Source organism: Schistocerca serialis, chromosome 2 (assembly GCF_023864345.2).
Source record: "Schistocerca serialis cubense isolate TAMUIC-IGC-003099 chromosome 2, iqSchSeri2.2, whole genome shotgun sequence".
NCBI lineage: Eukaryota > Metazoa > Arthropoda > Insecta > Orthoptera > Acrididae > Schistocerca > Schistocerca serialis.
Window position 1 is genome coordinate 915,779,166 of NC_064639.1, and position 24,951 is coordinate 915,804,116.

Genomic DNA, 24,951 nt, shown 5'->3' on the forward strand with positions numbered 1-24,951 from the left:
AGCAAGAGAGAGTGTCAGTCATGTACGGAAAAGATTCGTGTGGAACCAAATTAAGTTGTGTGCAGCTAGAAACGAAAGTGTCGTGTGGAACAGAAGGCATTCTTGCGCGAGCTGACTAATTAGAAACGAGAGTGTCATGTGGAACCATAGGCATTCTTGTGCAATCCGATCACTTAGAAAGGGTCGTGTGAAAAATTAACTCGTGTGCACCCAAGTACATGAGAAACGAAATAAAAGGCCAGGCAGCGGAATAGCTAGAAGGAGAGATTCAGATGCAGAGTCAGAGCCAGTGCCGGGAGTTTGGAGATTCTGCAGCGAGACGCCAGCGGGGCCGAGTAGACCCGTAACAGCCGATACAGCTGATAAAGACTTCAACTACGAGAAGATGATGATAGACTCTGGTGGACACTCAGGAACTGCAGGTCAAGTAGGATTTTTAGAGTTTCATTGGAATAGTGTTGAACAGAGGCTGTCAGTCTTTGTCTCAATTATTTAGAGAGGTTTCAGTGCTAACCAAGAACAAGTGATTGCTTTGTACTTGTTTCTTATATGTACCGGCATTTAGCTTTGAAGCAGCAAGGCCGAATAAACAGACTGAATCCTACTAAGGGGTTTATGGTCCAACACCTCACATGAGTATATGTGAGAATAAACTTGATAGAAACCAACCAATCTTTTCTGCTATTGCAATTCTGTAACCTATTTTCAGGAAACTTATTTGCTTCAAGTCAAGGAGATTCTCTCCCTCTTATCTCCGATATATAGGTTGGGTTGAGTTGTTTGGGGGAAGAGACCAAACTGCGAGGTCATCGCTCTCATCGGATTAGGGAAGGAAGTCGGCCGTGCCCTTTCAAAGGAACCATCCCGGCATTTGCCTGGATCGATTTAGGGAAATCACGGAAAACCTAAATCAGGATGGCCGGATGCGGGATCGAACCGTTGTCCTCCCGAATGCGAGTCCAGTGTGCTAACCACTGCACCACCTCGCTCGGTGATATATAGGTTTATAACTAACATATTGTCGTTAACGTCCCGATTGTGCTACGCAGTTCGCACCTACTTCATTCTGGTATAGTGAGGCTGTGCCGGGACGCGACAAGCAATATAATAAAAAGGACAGAGACGAAATTAAAAAACGATAGCGGTAGATGAATAATAATGTGGCACACAATGACAACATGCAGTTTTGAATCCAAGCACTACAAGACTCCGTTTATTCAAAGGAACATAGAATGAACAGATTTCAAAGAGAAAAAAAACCGCGACACTTATGTTTATACCTAACTTCAGTGCTACAGTTACGCTTATCTTTCTTGTCATTTTGGAATCGATAATAGCCTTATGAGTATGCAGCAGCTGTAGCGATAATGTATCTTCATACTGCGAATTTGAAAGGAAAATGTAGGTATATTACTTACAAACAAAATTCTTTTCTTCAGAAATGAAAAATACTGCTATATACTTTTTATTGTAATAGCTTGAATACATTTTCTGCAATGTTTAGTTACTTACTAGGTATTTAGGTACAGTTTTCCAAGCCTGGCCGGCCGCGGGGGTCTAGCGGATCTAGGCGCTCAGTCCGGAACCGCGCGACTGCTTCGGTCGCAGGTTCGAATCCTGCCTCGGGCATGGATGTGTGTGATGTCCTTAGGTTAGTTAGGTTTAAGTAGTTCTAAGTTCTAGAGGACTGATGACCACAGATGTTAAGTCCCATAGTGCTCAGAGCCAAGCCTGAAAATGATGTAGTATTACTAATCAGTAATCATATGCAAATTACATTTCGTACCAAAATTTAAGATTTCTTTTGACTGCAGACTGTTAAGGCAAGAGTGCACACATGCCAAACAATATTCAACTGTAATGCTAACACAGGCCGCATAGCTCACTATTTTCACATAACTAAACTCCGTACGGCTTCAGTCCAGTTAGGAGACATAGTTTTAAGTGATGCCTCTTTACAGCTCCTTTGGTTTTCGTTTTACTTGTCTTGAGGGCTATAAAGTGAAATATCGGCAAGTTAGATACAGGGGTAGGTAACACCTGCTTTTCTTTTCAACATATCTCTTACTCTTTCGTTCGACGTAAGACTATTTAAATCAAATTCAGTAGGCCTCTGTATTGTGGAATTACATATTTCTACAACGTTCTACTTCTAGGAAACTTGTTTTCCATACATATTTAATTAAATGACAAATACTATTGCATGCATTTTGTTTCTCTTCTAAATACGGGACATGTATGTCCCGAATGAATGTCTCGAAACACCAGGACACTCATGTGAAAACCACGATTGTCCCAACAAAACCGGGACGTCTGGTCAGCCTAAGGAAACACACAAATGAAATCACATTAAAATGACTAGAACTGCTTTCCAAGTCTTTATTATACGTCAGTGCTTATATGGGTGTGGGAGGAGACAATGAGTGATTTCATAGGCAGCTAGCTGGTGGCGGCGACAAACTCGGAGTAGATCTGTCGGTGGCAAATGTTAATATTCTCTTCTCAGGTGCATGGTCAGCTTGGCGGTAATATCATTCTTCCGTCGACTTCATTCAAGTACAGGCTGGTCGAAAGCAACTGGTCTTATATCGACCGAAGTTCGTGTGAATACGAGGATAACATTTCAGATGCATCATGCAGTTATTGATTTCACGTACACAGTTTTAAAACAATGCAAAATTCACTACAAAGTGAAGTTATAGTTCGTCCGTTTTGCCAAACGCGTCAGATTCGCGAATTCACAGTCTTGCGAATAACTTTCAAATGTATAAAATTGCTTAACTTTTTTTTTAATTTGTAGGCTTACACACTACTTAATTTAACGTAAACTAACTTACGCTAATGACAACACACACACCCATGCCTGAGGGAGGACTCGAACCTCCGAAGGGGGAGCCGCGCGAACCGTGTCAAGGCAACAGTTTTTACGACTGTTAGTGTATTAATGCACGTGAAACATCGTTAAATTACAAATGGAAAATCTTAGAAGTTGACCGTAAATTTTCCTGAAGTCCCTCGCTCGAGCATAAAAAATGGTTCAAATGGCTCTAAGCACTATGGGATTTAACTGCTGTGGTCATCAGTCTCCTAGAACTTAGAACTACTTAAACCTAACTAAGCTAAGGACATCACACACATCCATGCCCGAGGCAGGATTCGAACCTGCGACCGTAGCAGTCGCGCGGTTCCGGACTGAGCGCCTAGAACCGCGAGACCACCGCGGCCCGCCAGCGAAGAGTAACGCACAACGGAGCGGAGGCAAGTTTCCCACACGGCACCAATCACACATCCAGCACGCCATCCGTGAGGTGAGAGACTGTCAGAGACATTAAGCAACCATTGTGTCCGAAACAGTTTTGCAGGTCGCTGTTCAAAGTTTACAGTGGCCACCGCAGCACAGTGGTCAGAAAAGGAAACAGGGATGACATCAACCGCGAGAATTCTACTACATAAACAATCAGATAAATAAAACTTGTCGATGTGGTTGGAAGAGATGGAGTTAAGAAACTTGTATCTAACCAAGGTGGGATATTTCTGCTCCCACACATCACGTAAACACATCGAAAGACAAACATTATAATGTCGGGACTGATCTGCTAGGAGATAAGACACAATTACTATCGCCACCTAATGTCAGACACCGAGGACTCTTGCACAAAAGACAGACAACCTCCTCTCTGTAAAACAGCGAACGCGCCACTGCAGACCCAAACCAGACAGTGCATGTAAAACAACCAAGAGCAGGTAAAAGGACACACCGTATCGCTCCACCAGAATCAAGTACATCAATATCGACGGTGAGTATACCCCCACACCCGTCGCATATTCAGGAGCCACATTAAAAACAGTCTGAAATCCAGCGAGAGCAAAACTGGTGAATAAAACTTCTTGTAAAACAAGAATTATAAACTGACGTAACGAAGCCAAACCTAAACCTGGTTCAATTCCATTAACATTTAGGGTGATAAAAGTGTAAGTTAAAGTCTGTTGATCAGAATGAGAAACATGTGAAAACAGCAACAAAAAAAGAGAACTTATTCGACCTCTCGACCGTCACAATCCGTCGCTCTACCCATCAACGGGTCTGCGGGAGGTAGGCCACTGCCATGTCCTGCCTGTATGTTTCTATTTTCTCTTTGCAACAGCGTGATCCGGCTGGAACCGTTGTTTGTGCCGACCTGTGTTAAGCTACCCTCCTCCGCTGGTGAGATGGGAGGATCGTTCACTGTGTCCAATTCAATCACTGCCAACCCTGAATCGGAAGCTGTGTGGACAGGAGGAGGCCCCAGCCAAAGTGACCAACCCATGTTAACAAGTCAATCAGATGACAGACCGGGCGTTACCGCAGACAGATCTTGTAAAAAAAAAAACGACTTCTCTACGAGCAAGGAAATAGTCACCATCGGGAGTACAAACCAATGGAGCAACAGGGTGCTGAGGGTCAACTGGTGAAACGAACAAAACAGGCGACAAGCGTATCGACATCAAGTGTTCCAAACTCTGGAGTGTTTCAGAGGAAACATCCGTGGAAATCGAAGAAGCAAATCTCGGCTCAGTAGTCCTGACTCCATCCGTACCATCCAGAGAATCAGCAGGTTACGAGGTTAAAGGGAGGGGATGGGAGGGGGTGGGTAGGTGGGGGGGGGGGTGGCAGGACAGGGGAAACGATATCAGCAACGTGTGCGGCGCCTCTTATTTTGGAACTCTTGAGCATCAGAACCCGTCTTTGGTCGTAGTGGCGGAAAATCAGCTGTAGTTATATTCAAATCCGTCTGGTGGGCGTTAATAGCAAAAGATTGTCCAGCTCTTGATTCAGTTCCATTGGAGATGAGGTCCGCCACAATTACCTTGAGCCGCTGTTCAAAAGAATATCGCAAAATAAAACCCTACTAGGACAGCTAGTACGAAAACGACCACTCTCGCACAGAAAGCATGTCCACACCTATTCTCTATATGTAACGTGTATGCGCTAACCACATACTCGTAAATGAGATGGGATGTTCTGTTTCACCCGCATTTCTACAAAACGAACCCCCTGTGACACTGAAGTCAGTGCTAGCTGGACCCTAGTTTTTGACCTCACTATACTTAAGCAAAACTTCTTTGAGGTATAGACATGTTGAACACACGCACATTCTTATGTTATTGCCAGCGTTCGCAAGGAGGACTGTACTGAGTCATCTATGTGACAGAAAGGAACCTGAGAACCAGGTTTAAGTAGTAAGTTTTCGACCGGTAAGGAATTCACAAATGTAACAAAGAAATCACGAAGTTCAGTGTCAAAATACGCTGTGTGTACCGGAACCGAAGTCAAACCAAGAGCATCTAGCACCCAGTCGTGGATTTCCAGAGAACTGTGTTGCACATGACAGGTCGACTTATCAAACGAAAAACGCACCATACCTTTACGTGGAATAGACATGGACGCCATGAAAACAATATAAACGAACAATGCTATTACCGAGAGCACACTTGAGCAGAAAGACGAATTCAACGTGCCGGCCGAGGTGGCCGAGCGGTTCTGGAAACGCGCGACCCCTACGGTCTCAGGTTCGAATCCTGCCTCGGGCATGGATGTGTGTGATGTCCTTAGGTTAGTTAGGTTTAAGTAGTTCTAAGTTCTAGGGGACTGATGACCTCAGATGTTAAAGTCCCATAGTGCTCAGACCCATTTGAGCCAATTCAACGTAGAGTATATACTCACGAAGCACAAATCCTCACGTAAATATCACACTTACAATACTCTTAGCGATGTCACAGAGGGGAAGTAAACAAAGTCCTACCAATAACACGCCGCAAGTGGAATTGATACCACTGAGCTATAAATGCATTATGCTACAGCTGACGACATTTAGACGCCTCTTACCACTCTTGACTCCACATACCAAAATGAAGTGCCTTTACTAAGTCTGCAGTGCTACGAATGACACGGTGCAGTTTTCTTTGTGTTTTTAGATTGCGCGTCCTTATGCTTAAGAGTCAAAAAGGTGTTAATCTTACTACCACACTCACAGTTATACGTATTCTTTACTTTTTTGAGCAGATCTGCTCAACCCGTAATGCAGTTACCTTCGCTGTAACATTGTCCGTAATTCAAATTTCAGCCACAGCCATTTATTGTGCCGTCAAGTGTGCATCCATTGATCATTCTTTCTTGCAAATGTAACAATGTAACACTAGTTACGCAAATGCATTCACAAGTTGTTAACAGCCACTAAAAACAATACATTTTAGTAGAAAACAACGAACTAGAGCCATCCTCTCACTCCAATGAAAATTTCAAAGCAAATAGTACACCCTCCCATACTTGCATCGTTGGATATAGTGGAAGTAAATTCTCATATACAATTCAAAACAATATACAAATACGCACTTCTGTGTAGAAAATTTTTTCTATGTAATAGTACCTATCACGACAACTATGTATTCTGTTACTGAGACTACAAAGCATACTCAGTGGCAAGAAGCAACAACATTCAAAGTAGAATTACATACTCATTCCATGAGAAGATGTAAGCAAGTTGAATACCGATTCTGTCAAAAGCTACTAACATGCAGTTCTCCATTAAATGCGAGTAAGTACAAAAAATGGATGCAAACAAAAATAAAGTAGCATACGTGCGATATTCTTACAATGCAACGAAATCCAGCAGTTAATGCAGAGAATTGTAAGTGGGAAAAAATATGCGTGGGCCCACAGAAAACCGTGCAATGAGTTTATCTTTTGTTTTATACTAAACAAAAACAAATATGGGATCATTTACTCCACAAGTATTACAGATGCTAGCAAAAATGAAGCAGAATATGAGTAACATACTTACAATATAATTCAGTAAGTACAATACACACATAAAGTCATAATCAGGAACACAATGCAATGAAACCAGCCTCTTTCCGGTATGAAACGAAAACAGATATGGAGACTTTAATTTACTCAATAAGAAAACGAGTTGATAAAGGATTGATAAGCTTACAACGCTCCAAGGTGCCCTGTCAGCTTACCAAGGTTGTGTTACTGGAAGTTCCTATTCAAATTCCCCCCCCCCCTCCCCCCACAGATGCTCACTCCATAGATGTCCCTGCTCTAAACTAAATGGCTCTGAGCACTATGGGACTTAAGATCTGAGGTCATCAGTCCCCTAGACTTAGAACTACTTAAACCTAACTAACCTAAGGACGTCACACACATCCATACCCGAGTCAGGATTCGAACCTGCGACCGTAGCAGCAGCGTTGCTCCAGACTGAAGCGCCTAGAGCCCCTCGGCCACAGAGGCCGGCAGTGTATGTGGCTGCCACAGAAGTGCTGTCAGGCAGAAGTGTTACTCGTGTTCTCAACATGAAATACAAAGAAACAGACATTTGTTAAGTGTATGTTATATATAATAACGTAACACATAAACGACAAATATTTAGTGCCTACTGAACTCCAGTGAACACTGACGAGCCAGAATATTATGACCACTGCCCACAGCAAGTGTAAATGCTACTTGCTGGCGTTGTAGGAAAGTTACAGGATGAGGAAAGCATATAAGCAGAGCAGATATGAATAGGGAACCATTCTAGCAATGATACGAGCAGGAAATGGTGAAGATGACTACCGTAGGCGCATTTGACGAAGGGTAGATTTTATGATCTGGTGCCTAGAAACAACCATCTCAGAAATGGCGATGCTGATCAGTTGTTCGTGTGATCTTCTCGTGAGTGTCTATGGAAAGTGGTTGAAGGATGGTGAAATGACGAGTAGGCGACAAGATGTTGGAAAAGGAAACAAGATTTGGTTTAAAGTCCTATCGATACCAAGGTCATTAGAGATGGAGCACAAGCTTGGATGGCATCAAGGATGGGAAGGGAAATCGACCATGACCTTTCACAGAAACCATCCCGGCACGTACCTGGACCAGTTTAGGGAAATCAGAGAAAATCTAAATCTTCATGGCTTGTCGCGGATTTGAACCGTCATCCCCCTAAATGCGAGTCCACTATGCTAACCACTGCATCACCTCGCTCGGTACAAGGTGTTGGAGATCCAAGTGTTATCACAGAACGTAGGGTTGTTGGCTCAACTTTGCTGGAAAGCAGGATAGGTGCAATCTGTGGCACAACTGACAACAGAATACAATGTCAGTACAAGTGTTTTGGAGCACACCGTACAGTACACATTGTTGATTTTGGGGTTCCGCAGCAGATGATCGATGTGTATTCCCATGCTGACCCAACTACATCACCCATTATTGTTGTCGTTGGCATCGGATCATCGAGGCTGGATCGCTTCTATTGAGAAACACGTCACCTGATCGGGTAAATCATGTTTCTTGTTACACTATGTGAATGGCCATGTCTGGATACGCCGTGATTGAGGCCAACGGCTGCTTGAAAGATGCACAACGCCACACAGGCAAGCTTATAGGGACAGTTTAAATTCTGTGAGAGATGTTCACCTGGTTTTACCTGAGATTTGTGGTAAATTTTGGAATACATCAGCATTATTGCGGACCACCTTCATCCCTTCATGCTTGATATTTTCCCCAGTGGTAATGATATCTTGCAGCACGATAAATGTGTGTGTCACGAGGCAAGAATCGTGCTATGGTGGTTTGAGGATTGTGGTAGTGAACTTAAGTTGATGTATTGGCTACCACCTTCTCTTGATCTGAACCTGATTGAACACATCTGGGATGAGCAATAATGACCTCGCCGTTTAGTGCCCTAAAGCACTAATCGTCATCAACATCTGGGATGCTAATAGACGCCAGATCCGCGTCCGCAAACCACCAGCCCACAATTTACAAGAATTGCGTGACTGCACAGAGATGTGATGCCACATCCTTCCAGTAATCTACTTTTCGAATCCATACTACACTACTGGCCATTAAAAGTGCTACACTAACAAAAAATGCAGATGATAAACGGGTATTCATTGGATAAATATATTATACTAGAACTGACATGTGATTACATTTTCACGCAATTTGGGTGCATAGATCCTGAGAAATCAGTACGCAGAACAATCACCTCTGGCCGTAATAACGGCCTTGATACGCCTGGGCATTGAGTCAAACAGAGCTTGGATGGCGTGTACAGGTACAGCTGCCTATGCATCTTCAACACGATATCACAGTTCATCAGGAGTAGTGACTAGCGTATAGTGACGAGCCAGTTGCTCGGCCAGCATTGACCAGACGTTTTCAATTGGTGAGAGATCTGGAGAATGTGCTGGCCTTCTGTATCCAGAAGGGCCGTACAGGACCTGCAAGATGCGGTCGTGCACTATCCTGCTGAAACGTACGGTTTGGCTGGGATCGAATGAAGGGTAGAGCTACGGGTCGTAACTCATCTGAAATGTAACGTCCACTGTTCAAAGTGCCGTCAATGCGGACAAGAGGTGACCAAGACGTGTAACCAGTGGCACCCCAAACCATCACGCCGGGTAATATGCCAGTATGGCGATGACGAATACACGCTTCCTACGTGCGTTCACCGCGATGTCGCCAAACACGGAAGCGACCATCATGATGCTGTAAACAGAACCTGGATTCATCCGAAAAAATGACGTTTTGCCATTCGTGCACGCAGCTTCGTCGTTGAGTACACCATCGCAGGCGCTCCTGTCTGTGATGCAGCGTCAAGGGTAACCGCAGCCATGGTCTCCGAGCTTGTAGTCCAAGTTGCTGCAAACGTCGTCGAACTGTGGCTACGAAGGCTTTCCCGGCGTAATAATTGATAATATTCTTCTCGGGTATGCAGCCGGATCATAACGTCTTCATGACACAATATTTCCGCGGTCCATCTGGGCGCCATCTTCAGGTGAGAGTGCTGGTGCACGAACTCGCCGGAACTGACTTCCTAGCGCAAGCTGCGGCCGCTATATAGGCCGCAGAAGACCCACAACGCGTGCGCGAGAAGGTGCCGTAACTGCCCTCTAGCTCAGTAAACATACCGCGCCGCCGGTAGTGGAAATAGGTGAAATCGAGATATCGCTGTCAAAAATTAAAAAAATTTTTTTATTCCGACGATCGAAACACAGACCGTTGTTTTTTGATGTCAGATAACACCGGGTCCCAAGTCTTACTTAAAAGATAGCCCTTCTCTCTATTAATAAGATTGTCAGATAAACAAATCTCTATGGATTCTTTTAAAACACAGTCCCAATAGCGAGATGCGGGGGCAACCATTTGTGTCTTGTCATAGAGCATTCTGTGTCCCTCTTTGAGACAGTGCTCCGCCACTGCAGATTTCTCAGGTTGAAGCAGCCGTGTGTGCCGCTGATGCTCAACACATCGGTCCTGAATGGTCCGGATTGTCTGCCCAATATAAGCCTTCCCACAGTGGCAAGGGATCTTGTACACACCGGGCTTCCTCAAACCCAAGTCATCCTTTACAGAGCCAAGGAGCGCTCTAATCTTGGCTGGCGGACGAAAAATGCTTTTGATATGGTATCTTTTCAGAATTCTTCCTGCACTGTTCGTGCAGATGGTTGTTGTCTTGCAAACGTCCCCATCTGTTGGCTCAGGGGTCGAGACGTGGCTGCACGATTCGCTACAGGCATGCGGATAAGATGCCTCTCATCGCGACAGCTAGTGATACGAGGCCGTTGGGATGCAGAATGCAGAATAACTTTGACATTTACAAAGTGGATTGCATTTTTTTTTCGAAAGCGTGGGATGCAGTTCCGTATTACCCTCCTGAACCCACCGATTCCATATTCTGCTAACAGTCATTGGATCTCGACCAATGCGAGCAGCAATGTCGTGATACGATAAACCGCAATCGCGATAGGCTACAATCCGATCTTTATCAAAGTCGGAAACGTGATGGTACACATTTGTCCTCCTTACACGAGGCATCACAACAACGCTTCACCAGGCAACGCCGGTCAACTGCTGTTTGTGTATGAGAAATCAGTTGGAAACTTTCCTCATGTCAGCACGTTGTAGGTGTCGCCACCGGCGCCAACCTTGTGTGAATGCTCTGGAAAGCTAATCATTTGCATATCACAGCATCTTCTTCCTGTCGGTTAAATTTCGCTTCTGTAGCACGTCATCTTCGTGGTGTAGCAATTTTAATGGCCAGTAGTGTATGTATAATCGCTGTATATTGCGTTCCAAAGTTTGAGCAGTACGCTACTAAGCAGGTGATCATAATGTTTAGGGTCACCAGTGTGTGTTAGTATGACAAAGTCTACTCACTTTTAAGGACTTAGGTAAGAAGCATAGCAGCGCGAAAAGTTCTCGCACTTCAACGTGTTCAGCGTGTGTGTGTGTGGGAGGGAGGGGGGGGGGGGTTGCGCGCAGTATTGCTCAGGGTATCTGTTAAGTGGACTGATGCCACACTGTTTTCTGTTGGCAGAACTGGCTGACGACGGTTCATCGCTGTCAGCGTACGAGAACTTGACCAACTCTCTGCGAGACACGGCGTCTGTGAGCAGCGCCTCCACCGGCTCTGGCGGGCGCTGCGCGGCCTCGGAATGCGACGCGGACGGCGTCATCACCATCCGGCTGGGTGCCGACCTAGACGAGCAGCAAGCCGACGCCACCTCCATTGCTTCCGCTGGCTGCCACTGTGTCCACGGAGGCGCCACTGCCGCGGCCGCTTCCGCACCGCCTCGCGAGCCCTGTATTACTCTGGAGGACGCTTCCCAGTCCGAAGCCTGATGCAATCCGCTGCAGCAGACATGTATTTCCCAACGGGGAACCACCTTCCGCACTGAGTATTGGAGTAGGGGCAAAATAATTCCGGCTAATCGCAGCGAAAACCCTAAACGAACCAAATCAAAATAAACTGCACCATCACATTTTATCTGTTCGGTGACACTTTACGAGGAGCAAATGCAAGGATCTCTACCTAAACAAAATGTCCAGCTCCAGACACTCAAGCCTTCCGGCCAACCACGATATATTTCTTTTTGCCTCCTGACTACAACCTTGGGGCCACGAGTGTAACCAGAACGCAAGACACAATTCTTTACGATTCTGTCTTCACATGCTCTTACTGCACCAGATATTCCAGATTTCTGGTGTACCATAAAATTAACTGTTTCGAAACCAGTGCAAGAAACGGTCACATTGCAGTACGTTACAAGTAAAACTCCATTTGCAGGCAGCACGTCAGTTTTTTTTTATTTTATTTATTCACTCGCACGCATTTCGCCCTTTCTTAACAAGGCATTCCTAGTGTGTGTGCCCTGGAATATTATGTTGCCTTTTCGGTTATAGGTTGAAAAACACTTAACGAAAGGTTTTATATAGTAAACTGAAAAGGTATTGACAGTAAAACGTCTAATTTCTTAACTGCAAACCATACAGCTTTCCATCTTGTGAAAAAACGTTTGAAAGCCTCTACGTTTTCGTGCAATCCCTGTGGTTTCCTAATACAACATTTTAACTGTCATTTTCGGTGTCCAGCGTCTCATTTGCTTTTATGCAAGCTGCCAGCTTTCTCTTTTCTGATTGTATGTGTGTTGATCTAAGTTGGAAACATCTAACCCTTACAAGGAAGTCGCATTGTATACATCGAAAATGTCTGTTGAAGTCTCATATTACGAAACCATAGTGACTACACGAAAAACTGGAGGCTTTCAACCGTTTTACACATGAAGGACAGATGCACGGTTCCCAAATAAGAAATTAGTCGCTTTACCGTAAGTGTCCTTCCATTTTACCATATAAACCTTCCATTAACCGTTTTTTTTAAATCTATGACCAAAATGGAACAACAGAAACATCGTGTAATATTGCAGGACACCCACTAAAGACGCCTTGTTAAAAAAAAAAAAAAAAAAAAAAAAGGGAAACGCGTCTAGGCGCATGAATTAAATAAAAAATTCAAAAAATTCATATGCAGCGTCCAAAAGACTTTTTTCTTGTAAAGTACTGCAATTTACATACAGCTTCTGCGAAGTGCAAGGTTATACAAAATGATATACACGCTTTCAAGCGATTGTAAAAAGCTTTATATCGAGCCAAGATATTACACGATTGTTCAGGAAGTTTTTCATATCATATCCACAAATACTCAATCTGTGAACCGTTAGCCATACGGCACACGATCAGTCTATAGTGCAATTCGACCCATACTCGCCCCAAAGTGTCCGAATCAGTGTCAGTCACAGCTGCCCTGATACGTCCTACATCCACATTGTTCGACTGTGGAGGTGTGAAAATAGTTTCTCTGTTGTAATCGCACTTGGAAGAATGACGGTGTCAGATCGCAAGAACGCGGGGGGCCATGCAAGCAGCTGGAAATGCAAGCTCATGCACAACCGAGCCATCGTCGTGGTTGCTCAGTATCCGACAACACGTGTATATAGTTCTGGGTGTGTGGTGAAGTAACATCCTGTTGAAAAATTAAAGTATAATTGTCCTCCTGTAATTGCGGCATGAACCACGCAAAATCCTTCTTTAGTCTGGCAGCCATGTTACCGGAGATCGCCGTAACAAAAAAAGTCTCAGGTTCTTCTTACCATACATATAATCATATAATTCCTTACATAAATACGAACATTTTTTACAATCACTAGATCATTTTGACTAACTCTTTATCGCCACCACAAGAAACTTGAAACGATCTCTGATAGCCTGATAAAAAAAATCGATTCTTCTTTATTTTCACTTAACTTTCACCCTTTCATTCCGTAGTTGTGCAAAGCAGCGCCATGAGATGCCGTAAAAGTCGACAAATTTGATACTTTATTAACTGAAACTTTAAAAGTATGTATTACTCAGAAAGTGAAGTGTCCCAAATAATGCAGATGCGCGTTGACCGAACTTGATATCCTTTGCTTAGACACACCGCTGATAATAAAAATTAGAAATGAACTACAAAAGTCCTCTTTAGGAGTATACTGATATTAAGATAAGCTAATGCACGTATTTCTCAGTCCAAAACAAAGTACATTTTTTTTTTCTTTTTTAAACAGGCCTACTTCATACCTGAATGTTGCCATTCAGTATCCAGGAAACAAGCACTGCAAATATGACAACGTATTTCTCTCAATAGGACATAAAATTGTCAGTTTGCTGCAGCTTATACGCCGTAAAGATACGGAACGCACCAAGTATTTCGCTTACCTTTTGCTGGAATAAGACCACAAGAAAAGTTGAAAATACTTGGTCTATAAGAAGAATGAATAATCGTGGTTGTAGAAGAATCGTCCAGTTAAATGTTGCAGTACTGTGTTGATCTGATAGAGCCCTGATTCAAACAGGTTTACAGTCAGTGAAATAACATTTATTGATTTTTTTCTTTTTTTTATTCGGCTTGGATTTGCTGAATCACACAGCCAAGTGCTTGATAGAAATATACAGAGAAATCATCATATAAATTATTTAAACAATGATTTAAATTATTTTAAAATGTCGTAATAGATTCAACACTTATAGCCAAGGAATCTTGATACATTAACTGTAGCCAACAAAGAATCCAAAAAAGAAAACTAACCAGAAATTGAGAAGCATATAATTGGAGATTAGAGTGATATGAAAACACAAACAGCAGCAAATTTAATAAAAACTCGTCACTATTTCGTATAAAATAAAAAAGTGTATTTATATATTTGAGGGTCTGCAAGATACAATAAAACTGCAGCACTTGTTCGAAGTTTCGCCAACTTTTGCAGTGAGCGGTTTTGTTGGGCTTAGGCGGAATTGGAGGAAAACAGCAAATGGTTTACAGATCGTTCTTCTTTCTTCTGGCAGTCGCATAAAGAGTTATACTTGATGCCTGCCCGATGCAAGTGGGAACGAGTTGAGCTATCGTTTGTGCGCGTTTGTGTGAAGGTAGTTACCTTCCTGCTCGCTGAAATTTTTCGAAACCTGGGGAGGTGCTGCTAATTATTGGTTACCTTTAGGGTATACTGGAAGGCGTCAGTCCTCTGTTCATTCTTCCTCGGCGATTTTCCACACCCATAACTAGAAATAGGATGATGGTGGGATGAAGTTCATTACAGGGTCCGAAACAACGGCCTCCTTCGCCGCATGGTCCACCTTCTCTTTGCAAACCAGTCCTATATGAGCTGGGGCGCATAGAAAGGAGATTAACGAGGAATAAATAAATGATACTAAGTAATATACAGATCGAGGGAAACTTTTTGGATAAACGTGGCGGATGACACAGACGACAGAAATGTGCAGGTGTGCTAAATCTTTTTGCCAAAGCCCAGAGTTCTACATCCAAGTATGTAGAGATCACTGAGCTAATGCAACATTTACATATATTTGACAGAAATTCCTTAATATACGTTACATTCCCCGCCATTTTATCATCCCAGAATAGCCCCTGAGATAGAGATCTGCGATAATAGTGTGCAGTGCTCTATACCCTTTCTGCTAAAGTACTTGGTTACCCTCACTCGAGACTGGAAAAGGCATACGTGCAGTGGAAGCGTTATTTGGGTGTCTAGTCAGCACCAGACAGTAACTTATATACCAGGAAGATGTTCTGCCCCTACGCTCAGCTATCAGTTAGAGGCAGTGGATGAAACCCCAGTCGAATAGTAACAGTTTTCTTTCTTTGGTTAAACATTTCATATGTTGTGTGAGGAGCCGTCCTTCTTTTTTGCCAGAAAGGAAATACACCACCATCTTAAAAATAGAGATTCTTGCCGTCTACACTGTTACAAGTCGTGATAATTCAAATGCAAATTGCAGTGAATGAATGCGGAAAGAAGACAAAGCCTCTGTTACAATCATTCACTTACGTCACATGCGCTGTAAGATTTTACCAGTGGAACACGCACTGATATGTCCGTCCTGAACAGTTTTTCAAGCAAAGTCTTATAGAAAAATATATGCTATTTCACATGCTGGATCTGCCGCTCGCTGTTCACTGTTATATGACTAGTCACTGACACTTAAAAGTGCACCTCAGCAACACTAATAAGTTCAATATTCATAGATATGTCGAATTTAATCACTATTTTCGATCGATAACATTGTCTTGAGAGTATAAAATGAAAATTTATACGAATTATTAATATGCTTTAATTTTGTAACAGACTTTTATGTTTTGTATAATATGAAATATTTATTTTATAAGAATTAAAATTTTGTAACAAACTGTATTCTTCAACAAGCAATAAAATGAGAAACTACAGTTCGTCTATATGGATGCCGTCCTAAAATAAGATGGGAAACCAATTTTCAATTAATTGTCACCTAAACACAATAACTTTTTGCGCTCAGGAAGCATCTCGACAGTGTGCTAATAACTGTCAGAAATTTTAACAGAAATTGAAATTTCGCCATTTCATAACTGGAAATCTGTTTGAGAATCCTGACATTGATTAAGTAATGCTGTAGTGGTCAACAACAACTAGAGACCACCTTATGACCTTATGCAAACTTCCATCAGCTACATAAACGCAGTAAAGATGGGAAGACAACGAGAATCCGTGTTTCATCTACTCTGTTTCTAAATTTAGATATTAGTAATAGCATATAGTTCTGGTTCTGTTTTTTGCAGGATGCTGTCATCAAAGTGTAACTTTTAAAAACAATCAGTGCAGTGGTCCACTAGTACTTTCTACTCTTCCCCTTGGTTAAGACGTCTCACTATTTTATACACCACAAATTGTTGCTGTGATGAGCAAAGAGCTGGGATGATATTTATATTTAAAAACGGTAACAGAAATATGCTAACTCGTTTTGTAGGTATAATTCCACAGACAGAGTCGTTAAACGTAGTAGAGCCACGTCCAGCATGGCGTAATTTTAGATCCAAAAAGCTTACATGAGAGAGGGAGAAGTTTATGAAACACCTTGTATAAATTATATATGGAAAAATAATTAATGATAGATAAAATTCTATATCAGGCAACCAGCAAAAACCTAAGGAACAGATACTGTTTAGAAAAGGTGACTCATACAAAAGCGATGTTTTTCACAGTAATTACTGCTGCTCCTTGCAGTCACTGATTAAAAAAATCCTTTGGTAGATGCAAGAGACCTATATTTTGATTAAACAAGCATAGCCTCTCCATTTAGTAGAAATCATAAAAAGCTTATATAATGCGACTAAAAGAAATTAGAAGTATGAAACTTGTTATCTGAAGAATATTGCTTCAGCTAAGAAGTATATCAAGGCTGTAGCTATCTGCCTTACGTTTCAATATTTACGTTGATGATGTAATTAAAGAACGGTAGTCAGCAGCAAGCTTAAAAATTAAAATAAATGAAAGAATCCACTTAAGAACTATCCTTGTATAGTCTAATGGAAGTTATGTTCTTCAGGTTCAGATTCATCAATACACTAACATAGTTTGAAGCAGTTCTTGGTTTCTCCTCGGCTGTCAGTAAAGATTTTGTTGAAAGTGACCAAAAGCTTTCTCTAAATCTATGAATCTCATTCAAAGCAGTGATTCATACACATTACACCTTTCCACAATTTGCTTCATGGTTTACAAATTTTCTATTGTTCTGTATACACTTCCTCCGCCACCCCATTGAACTCTAAAGATTCTTCTGTGTCGTTATTGACAATTTTGCTGAATGTCACATACATTTTAGAGAGAAGGAAGATACCTGTAGGTCACCTGTTCTTTTTAATAGAACATTTATTGCATCATCCCAGTTTTGTGGACTTGCCTTTGTCCGCAAACATTCTAAAACAGTTTTTTTAAGGTCCTCTTGTACTCTATAACGGAAATTTGAATTTTTAATATTTGGCGATTTGTGTGACGGTCTACGCAGCTTCTCTGCGCCAACAAACTTTTACATTATTTCGTTCACGAGTCCTTCAATTTCGTAACACTATATTTACCGTCTCCTCTGAAAGTCCTGGAAAGCTTGCTTCGTAATAGTTATTAAAACTCAGGTAGTTTATATACTTCAATTAAAAGGCCGAATTTCCTGCTACTGCGTCCATGAACACTGACTCGGTTTCATTTACGTATAAATTTTTGTCCTAAAACATAACTTTAATCACCGAAACAACAAATCCGAAAGATAACTTTAATCTCAGAGACAGCAAACGCTAAGTGGTGCCATTTTCAGTCGACAAAAGGTGGTTATAATGAAAGTGCATCTGTTCACAGAGGTCCAATGTAGGTTGTAATTATCGTATAGCAGAAAAACTTGGCAGATATTCTAATGCGTTAACGTGGAACCAATTTACTCTGGAAAAAAGTAGCTCAAATTTTCGCCACCAGGTGCAAGTCTGGCGCTGTGAGTGCAAGAAAGACGTATAGAAATGTTACCATACATAATGGATTAGTTACGGGACGTGGGCAGAAAAGGTCAAACGAGTGAGATAAGCACAATGTTGATTTTATTATTAACCACCACTTGCATAGTTTGTTCAGTCTGAGCATCGGAGACGTCGACAAGAAGCTACATCAGTACAACGGCATGATCAACAGTTGCTCGCAGCAGTTTCGGTGGAATCTGAGCAACTTGTTCCTCTACACTGGCCTTTAGATCAGATAGAGACCGGACGTGTCTCTCGTAAACACTTCTTTTAGATATCCCCGGAGTCAAAAGTCTGGAGATAACACTCTGGCGGAAGGTTGCAAAGCAGAACTTTCACTGAGCGAGCGACGTGGAGTGTTGCCCCGTTTTGCATGAAAACAGTGGTTTCCACATAGTTGCACTCTTCCAAAGCAAGAATAAAATGCTGTACAAGGAGGTGTCGATAAATGCAAACGTCAAAGTACACCTGACAGGCCCTCTGGGTGTATTCTGTTCAAAGAAGAGCGGACCGAGAATAAAGTTGCTTGTGACACCACACCACAGTCACGTATGGCTAGTTCAATGACTGTCCGTGCTCAACACACGGTTTAACAGTACCTCAAATTTGGCAGTTTTGTCAGCCACTGCAATCTGTAGTGTAAAATGTGCCTCGTCACTCCTCAGAATATTGCCCGGCTACGTATTATGAACTTCGATTCGTGCCAGAAACCGAAGAGCAAATTCAGAACGTTGCTGTGATTCATAAGCTTTCACTTGCTTCACCGTCTGGATCTTGTGCAGGTGCCAGTGTAAAAAGATCGCAAAACTTCCTTTACTGTTGACCAGCGATACACACTTCTCGTGACTAGCACTACCCGGGGCACTTTCTGCGTGGTCAGATACAGCAACAGCAACATTGTCAATAACTTCAGCCAGCACAGGACGCCTTTCTCTTCTAGCTGCCACGCTAAACTCATCCGTGTTTTCGAATTTCATTATCATATTTTTTTAAATCATTTAATAACATCAGGCTTCTCCTCAGACCTTTCAGCTGGCGTTTCTCTCTCAACGCAGCACTGTAGCTGCTATCGTTTACTTGAAACAGTTTCACTAACAGCGCACGTTCTCGTTCACTTGAAACAGTTTCACTAACGAAATGGCGCTGAGCACTATGGGACTTAACTTCTGAGGTCAGTCCCCTAGAACTTAGAACTACTTAAACCTAACTAACCTAAGGACATCACACACATCCATGCCCGAGGCAGGATTCGAACCTGCGACCGTAGCGGTCGCGCGGTTCCAGACTGTAGCGCCTAGAACCGGTCGGCCACTCCGGCCGGCGTTTCACTAACAGCGCACGGTCTCTCTTCTCGATAGCTGTACTGTTCACCCTTTCTAGCTTGTCGAACGACAGCGTGGATGTCATACCGCCATACACACGGTTGCAGCACCCGATTTGCACTTGGCGCATAAAATTGGAACTAATTTGTTTTCCAGTGTAAATCTGTACAGCTTCAACGCATTAGCATATCTACAAAGTCTGCTTGCCATTCGATAGTTACAGCCCCCACTGGACCTCTTGTCAGTAGCTGCACTTTAAATCCAACCACCCAGTACTTTCACGTATTCTCTGCACGGATACATCTAAAACAATTCATGTACTGCAAACACAGATTCAAATATTTAATTAATGGCACAACTCTGTGTAGAATTTGTGTTACACTGGCTTTCACGAATGAAGAAAATACCACAATTAGCGTCAGTAGCTCAAAAAAATACATGGTGAATGTGATGCATGTCACCTATCCAAAATAGAAAGTATGACATGCAGTTCCAGACAAAGAGATTTTTTTAATGCATAACTTTGACATTTACAAAGTGGATTGCATTTTTTTCGAAAGCCTAGTCTCTGAGATTCAGATCAGGGAACGGTAACCGTGGGCAGCAACGTTCTACTGGAAAGCACCCCAATTATGGCTTAGTTCAAATGGCTCTGAGCACTATGGGACTTAACAGCTGAGGTCATCAGTCCCCTAGAACTTAGAACTACTTAAACCTAACTAACCTAAGGACATCACACATATCCATGCCCGAGGCAGGATTCGAACCTGCGACCGTAGCGGTCGCGCGGTTCCAGACTGAAGTGCCTAGAACCGCTCGGCCACTCCGGCCGGCTACCCCAATTTTGCTTCATTGTATTTAGACCCGTAGAGCAACTCTACACGCCGGGGCTGAAATGTTTGCTGCAAACGATATTCAACCGTAAGATGAGCCTTGCGTGGTCGAGATATTTTCTTCAACGATGAAATCAGCAGCTATTGTACTGCCATAACGAGACGTGCCATTTCCATAGTACTATGCAGTCACGGTGACGTGAAAAGACACGTAGGTGGCTACGTCCAACTAAAAATGTGCCTTTTCACTTACAGCCACTATTTTCTTCGTCACTATTTGTTTACAAAATGTAGTTCTTCCGGATCTACGACTTCAATCGTGAACTTGTTAACTCTTCCGGCCAGACATTTGCCCTGTTGCGTTTACGAATAGTATTAAAATTTTCTTATCTTAGGCGACTCTCCATTCCATCCACATGATGATAGCTGTAGGAAACCCACAGCACTGGCCCCCACAGATGAAAAAATTGAGATTGTAGTACAAAGTTGTTAAGGCTTTCGTGGCCATTTGTTAACAAACAGCCTGTTGGCTTCTGTCTCGGTTTCTTCGGCCGATGTTAGTTTGACGATTTTTCTGACGTTTCCTCAGCACAAATGACTGACGTTGTCAAAGCTTCAACCTTCACCAGAAATGGAGACAGAAGCCAATAGGCAGTTAAAATTCTAGTCTTAAACTATCGAAGCATATGCAGCAAAGACCCAGAATTAGAAATAGTCCAAAAATTTATACGCTAGCTAAAACCCGAAACTCACAGAAGAGATTCTTGGGGCAAATTTCAGTTTAGATCGAAAGGAAAGGCTAATGAAAAATGGAGGTCGCGTATCTTTCTCAGTAGAAGAGAAACTCAAATCCAAGAAAACAGAGCTTGTTTGAGGAAGACTGACAAGAAGTATCTGTAGGGCATAAACTTGCAATTGTAAACTTGTTTCGACCATCTGACTGGCCCCCCACACATAAATGAAAACTTCAGAGAAAATCTCAGTTTGCCATTACGTACGCTCCCCAATCGTACTGTCATCACTAGAAGAGACTTAAATTACACAACAAACAATTGGATAAATTTCAGTTTTGTAACTGGTGGGCGTCACAAAACATCCTGCTAAACAATACTAAATTCCTTCTCTGAAAACTACCTAGAACAGATAGTTCAGAAGGCCTCTCATGATGGAAATATACTAAACACAATGGCAACAAATAGTCCTCACCTCCTTGAGGATGTCCATAACTATAACTGGTATCAGGTACCATGATGTAAAATGGATTACTAAAGTCCAAAGGGCAGCTAAAACATGTAGGAAGATTAATACGTCCAGCAACTGGATAAAGTGACAGTTGTGTCATATCCCAAACAGACACTCAAAACGTTTACCTCTGAGCATGTAGAAGAACTGTGGAGCAAATTGAGAATAGGTTATCATACTTCGGGAAGATACGTACCTAGTCGAACGGTTCGTGACGGGATGTAAACATCCACCGTAACGGAACTTCTAAAGAAAGCTTGACTTCACCGTAACATGTGTCAAACAAATCAGAGGGCTATAGGTGAAGAGATACTAAAAGATACACGTTTGGCTGTCAAAGGGTGCAATGCATCAAGCCTTCGGTATCCACCAAACCCCAAACAAATTCTGGTCCTATGTAAGGGTCGCAGTTGCACCTACGTTAAGCGCCCAGACACTCTACATATACATCATATTTCGCAAGCCACTTAATGGTGTGTGGTGGAGGGTACTTTCGGTACCACTACCTGATGTCTCCAGCCCTGTTCCAGTCGCGAATAGTGCGTGGGAAGAATGATTGTCGGTAAGCCTCTACATTGGCTCTAATTTCTAGAATTATCTCCTTGTGGTTCATACGCGAAATGTATGTGGTAAAGGGAGAGGGGGAGTAATATGTTGTCCAACTCCTCCTGAAAATTTCTGTCCCAAAATTTCAATAGTAAATCTCTCCGTGATGCACAACGCCTCTCTTCTAACGTCTGCCAGTGGCGTTTGTTTAGCATCTCCATAACGCTCTCTCGCCAGCTAAACGATCCCGTGACGAAACGCGCCGCTCTTCGTTGGATCTTCTCTATTTCCTCTGTCAGTCCTATCAGAAAAGAACCCAGATAGATGAACAATACTCAAGAATCGGGCGAACAAGTGCCTTGTAAGCTACTTCTTTCGTGGATGAGTTACATTTCCTTACGATTCTTCCGATGAATCTGAGTCTTGTGTCTGCTTTTCCCATTATCTGTTTTATATGGTCATTCCAATTAAGGTCGCTCTGGATAGTTACGCCCAGTTATTTTACGGCAGACGCTGCCTCCAGATGTTTGTCATCAATAGTGTAGCTGCACAGTAGTGGATTTCTTTTCCTATGTGTGCGCAATATGTTAATTTATTTCCGTTCAGGGTCAACTGCCAGAGCCTGCTCCATTCATCAATTCTCTGCAGGTCGTTCTGAAAATTTTCGCGATCTTCTGCCGTTGCTACTTTAGTATAGGCAACTGCATCATCTGCTAATAGCCTTAAAGAGGATACTATGCTTTCTACTAGATCATTTATATATACTGTAAACAACAACGATCCTGTCACACTTCCCTGTGGTACTCCGGATATTACCTTTACACCTGTCGATTTAGTTCCGCTAAGAGCGACGTGTTGAGTTCTATCTGCAAGAAAGTCTTGAATCTAATCGCAGGTCTGCTCCGATACTCCGTAACCTCTATTTTTTTCATTAAACGGTAATGCGGGACTGTGTCAAATGCCTTACTGAAATCAAGGAACACGGCATCAGCCTGTGGAACTCATGGAGGAACAGAGCGAATTGAGTTTCGCAGGATCTCTGTTTGCGGAATTCATGTTGATTTTCATAGAGGAGATGTTCATTTTCCGAAAACGTCATAATTCTTGAGCATAAAACATGTTCCATAATTCTACAACAGATTGACGTCAACGATATAGGTCTATAATTGTGTGGATCTGGCTTACGGCCTTTCTTAAAAACGGGAAAGACCTGCGCTTGTTCCAGTCGTTAGGTACCTTTCGTTGCTCAAGCGATCGACGATAAATTACTGCTGGAAGGGGAGCAAGTTCTTTCGCATAATCCTTATAGAATCTTATAGGTATCTTATCTGGCCCTGAAGCCTTTCCGCTACTAAGCGACTGTAGCTGCTTTTCAATGCCGCGATCGGTCATCTCAATATCTGCCATTTCGTTGTTCGTACGACGGTTGAAAGGAGGGACAATGTTACGCTCTTTCGCGGTGAAATAACTTCAGAAGACCGAATTCAGTATTTCGGCCTTCTCTCTGTTATCTTCCGTTTCGGCACCGGAGTGGTCGCTGAGAGAATGAATGAATGATTTTCACCCACTTACTGATTTTACATACGACCAAAATCTCTTAGGGTTTTTACTCAGGTCGGTTGACAACATCTTACTTTCAAAATCATTGAACGCTTCTCTCTTTGCTCTCCTTACGCTCATTTTCACTTCGTTCAGCTTTTGTTTGTCAGCTAGGTTTTTACTTCTCTTGAATCTGAGATGAAGTGCTCTTTGTTTACGTAGCGCTTTCCTAACACGGCTATTAAACCATGTTGGATCTTTCCCGCCCTTAAAACCTTACTCGGAACATTCTTATCTAGGGCACATTGAACGATGCCTTTGAATTTGCCATTTGTTCTCCACATCTTCGTCCTGTTTCGAGTAATCTGATGCTGACTGCTGAGATATTCTGACGCAGAAAATAAAATCGAGGGTAGCAAAGCAACTACGAAAATTCTTAATTCCATTTTCATGTATTCCTTTACTAAGGGGGATATAGAAATATTGCCTGAGTTTAGTTCAGGCAACACTGCAAAGATGGGTGGTAGATTAGTGTCTTTCGCATTGAGAGACGACTGCAATCTCTGAAACTAAACAAGGCTCCCGAGTCTGACGGAGTACCTACCGCATTCTTCCACAGAATTCGCAGCTGAGTTTGCTCTCATTTTAGCAATTACATACCGTAGATACCTTGAAGCAAGAAAAGAGTCTCCTACTTATTGAAAGCAAGCGCAGGTCGCACTCTTCTGCAAGTACGATGACAGAAGTGATCCACAAAACTATCGTCGACACTTGTTGCACTGTCCGCAGCTCGTGGTCGTGCGGTAGCGTTCTCGCTTCCCACGCCCGGGTTCGATTCCCGGCGGGGTCAGGGATTTTTCTCTGCCTCGTGATGACTGGGTGTTGTGTGATGTCGTTAGGTTAGTTAGGTTTACGTATTTCTAAGTTCTAGGGGACTGATGACCATAGATGTTAAGTCCCATAGTGCTCAGAGCCATTTGAACCATTTTTTTGAACTTGTTGCAGTATCCTAGACCATATTCTATACTAAAAAATAATGAGAACTCTCTAACAGAATGAGCCCCTCCGCTACAACCAGCATGAAATCCGAAAACATCGATCATGTGCAACCCAACTCGCTTTTCTCACATGACATCCTAAGAGCCAAGGTGCAGTCAGGTGGACGCCAGTATTTTAAACTTCAGAAAATCATTTGATTCGGTAACACACCAACCATTTGTTAAAAGAAGTTCGACTACATTGGATACGAAAAAAGACTTGTAATTGAACTGAATACTCATAATAGGG

The 24,951-nt window shown here is 42.6% G+C and overlaps 1 protein-coding gene across 1 annotated transcript in view; it reads left to right on the forward strand.

Annotated features, from left to right (window-relative positions):
* The window catches only part of LOC126458277 (uncharacterized), a 608,335-nt gene extending 595,555 nt beyond the window's left edge, over nucleotides 1-12,780 (forward strand). Inside the window, exon 8 of the mRNA XM_050095209.1 lies at nucleotides 11,349-12,780. Within this exon, the coding sequence (XP_049951166.1) occupies nucleotides 11,349-11,653 (305 nt within the window). The 3' untranslated portion in view covers nucleotides 11,654-12,780. The remainder of the gene's footprint in view (nucleotides 1-11,348) is intronic.
* The last annotated feature ends 12,171 nt before the right edge of the window (nucleotides 12,781-24,951 follow it).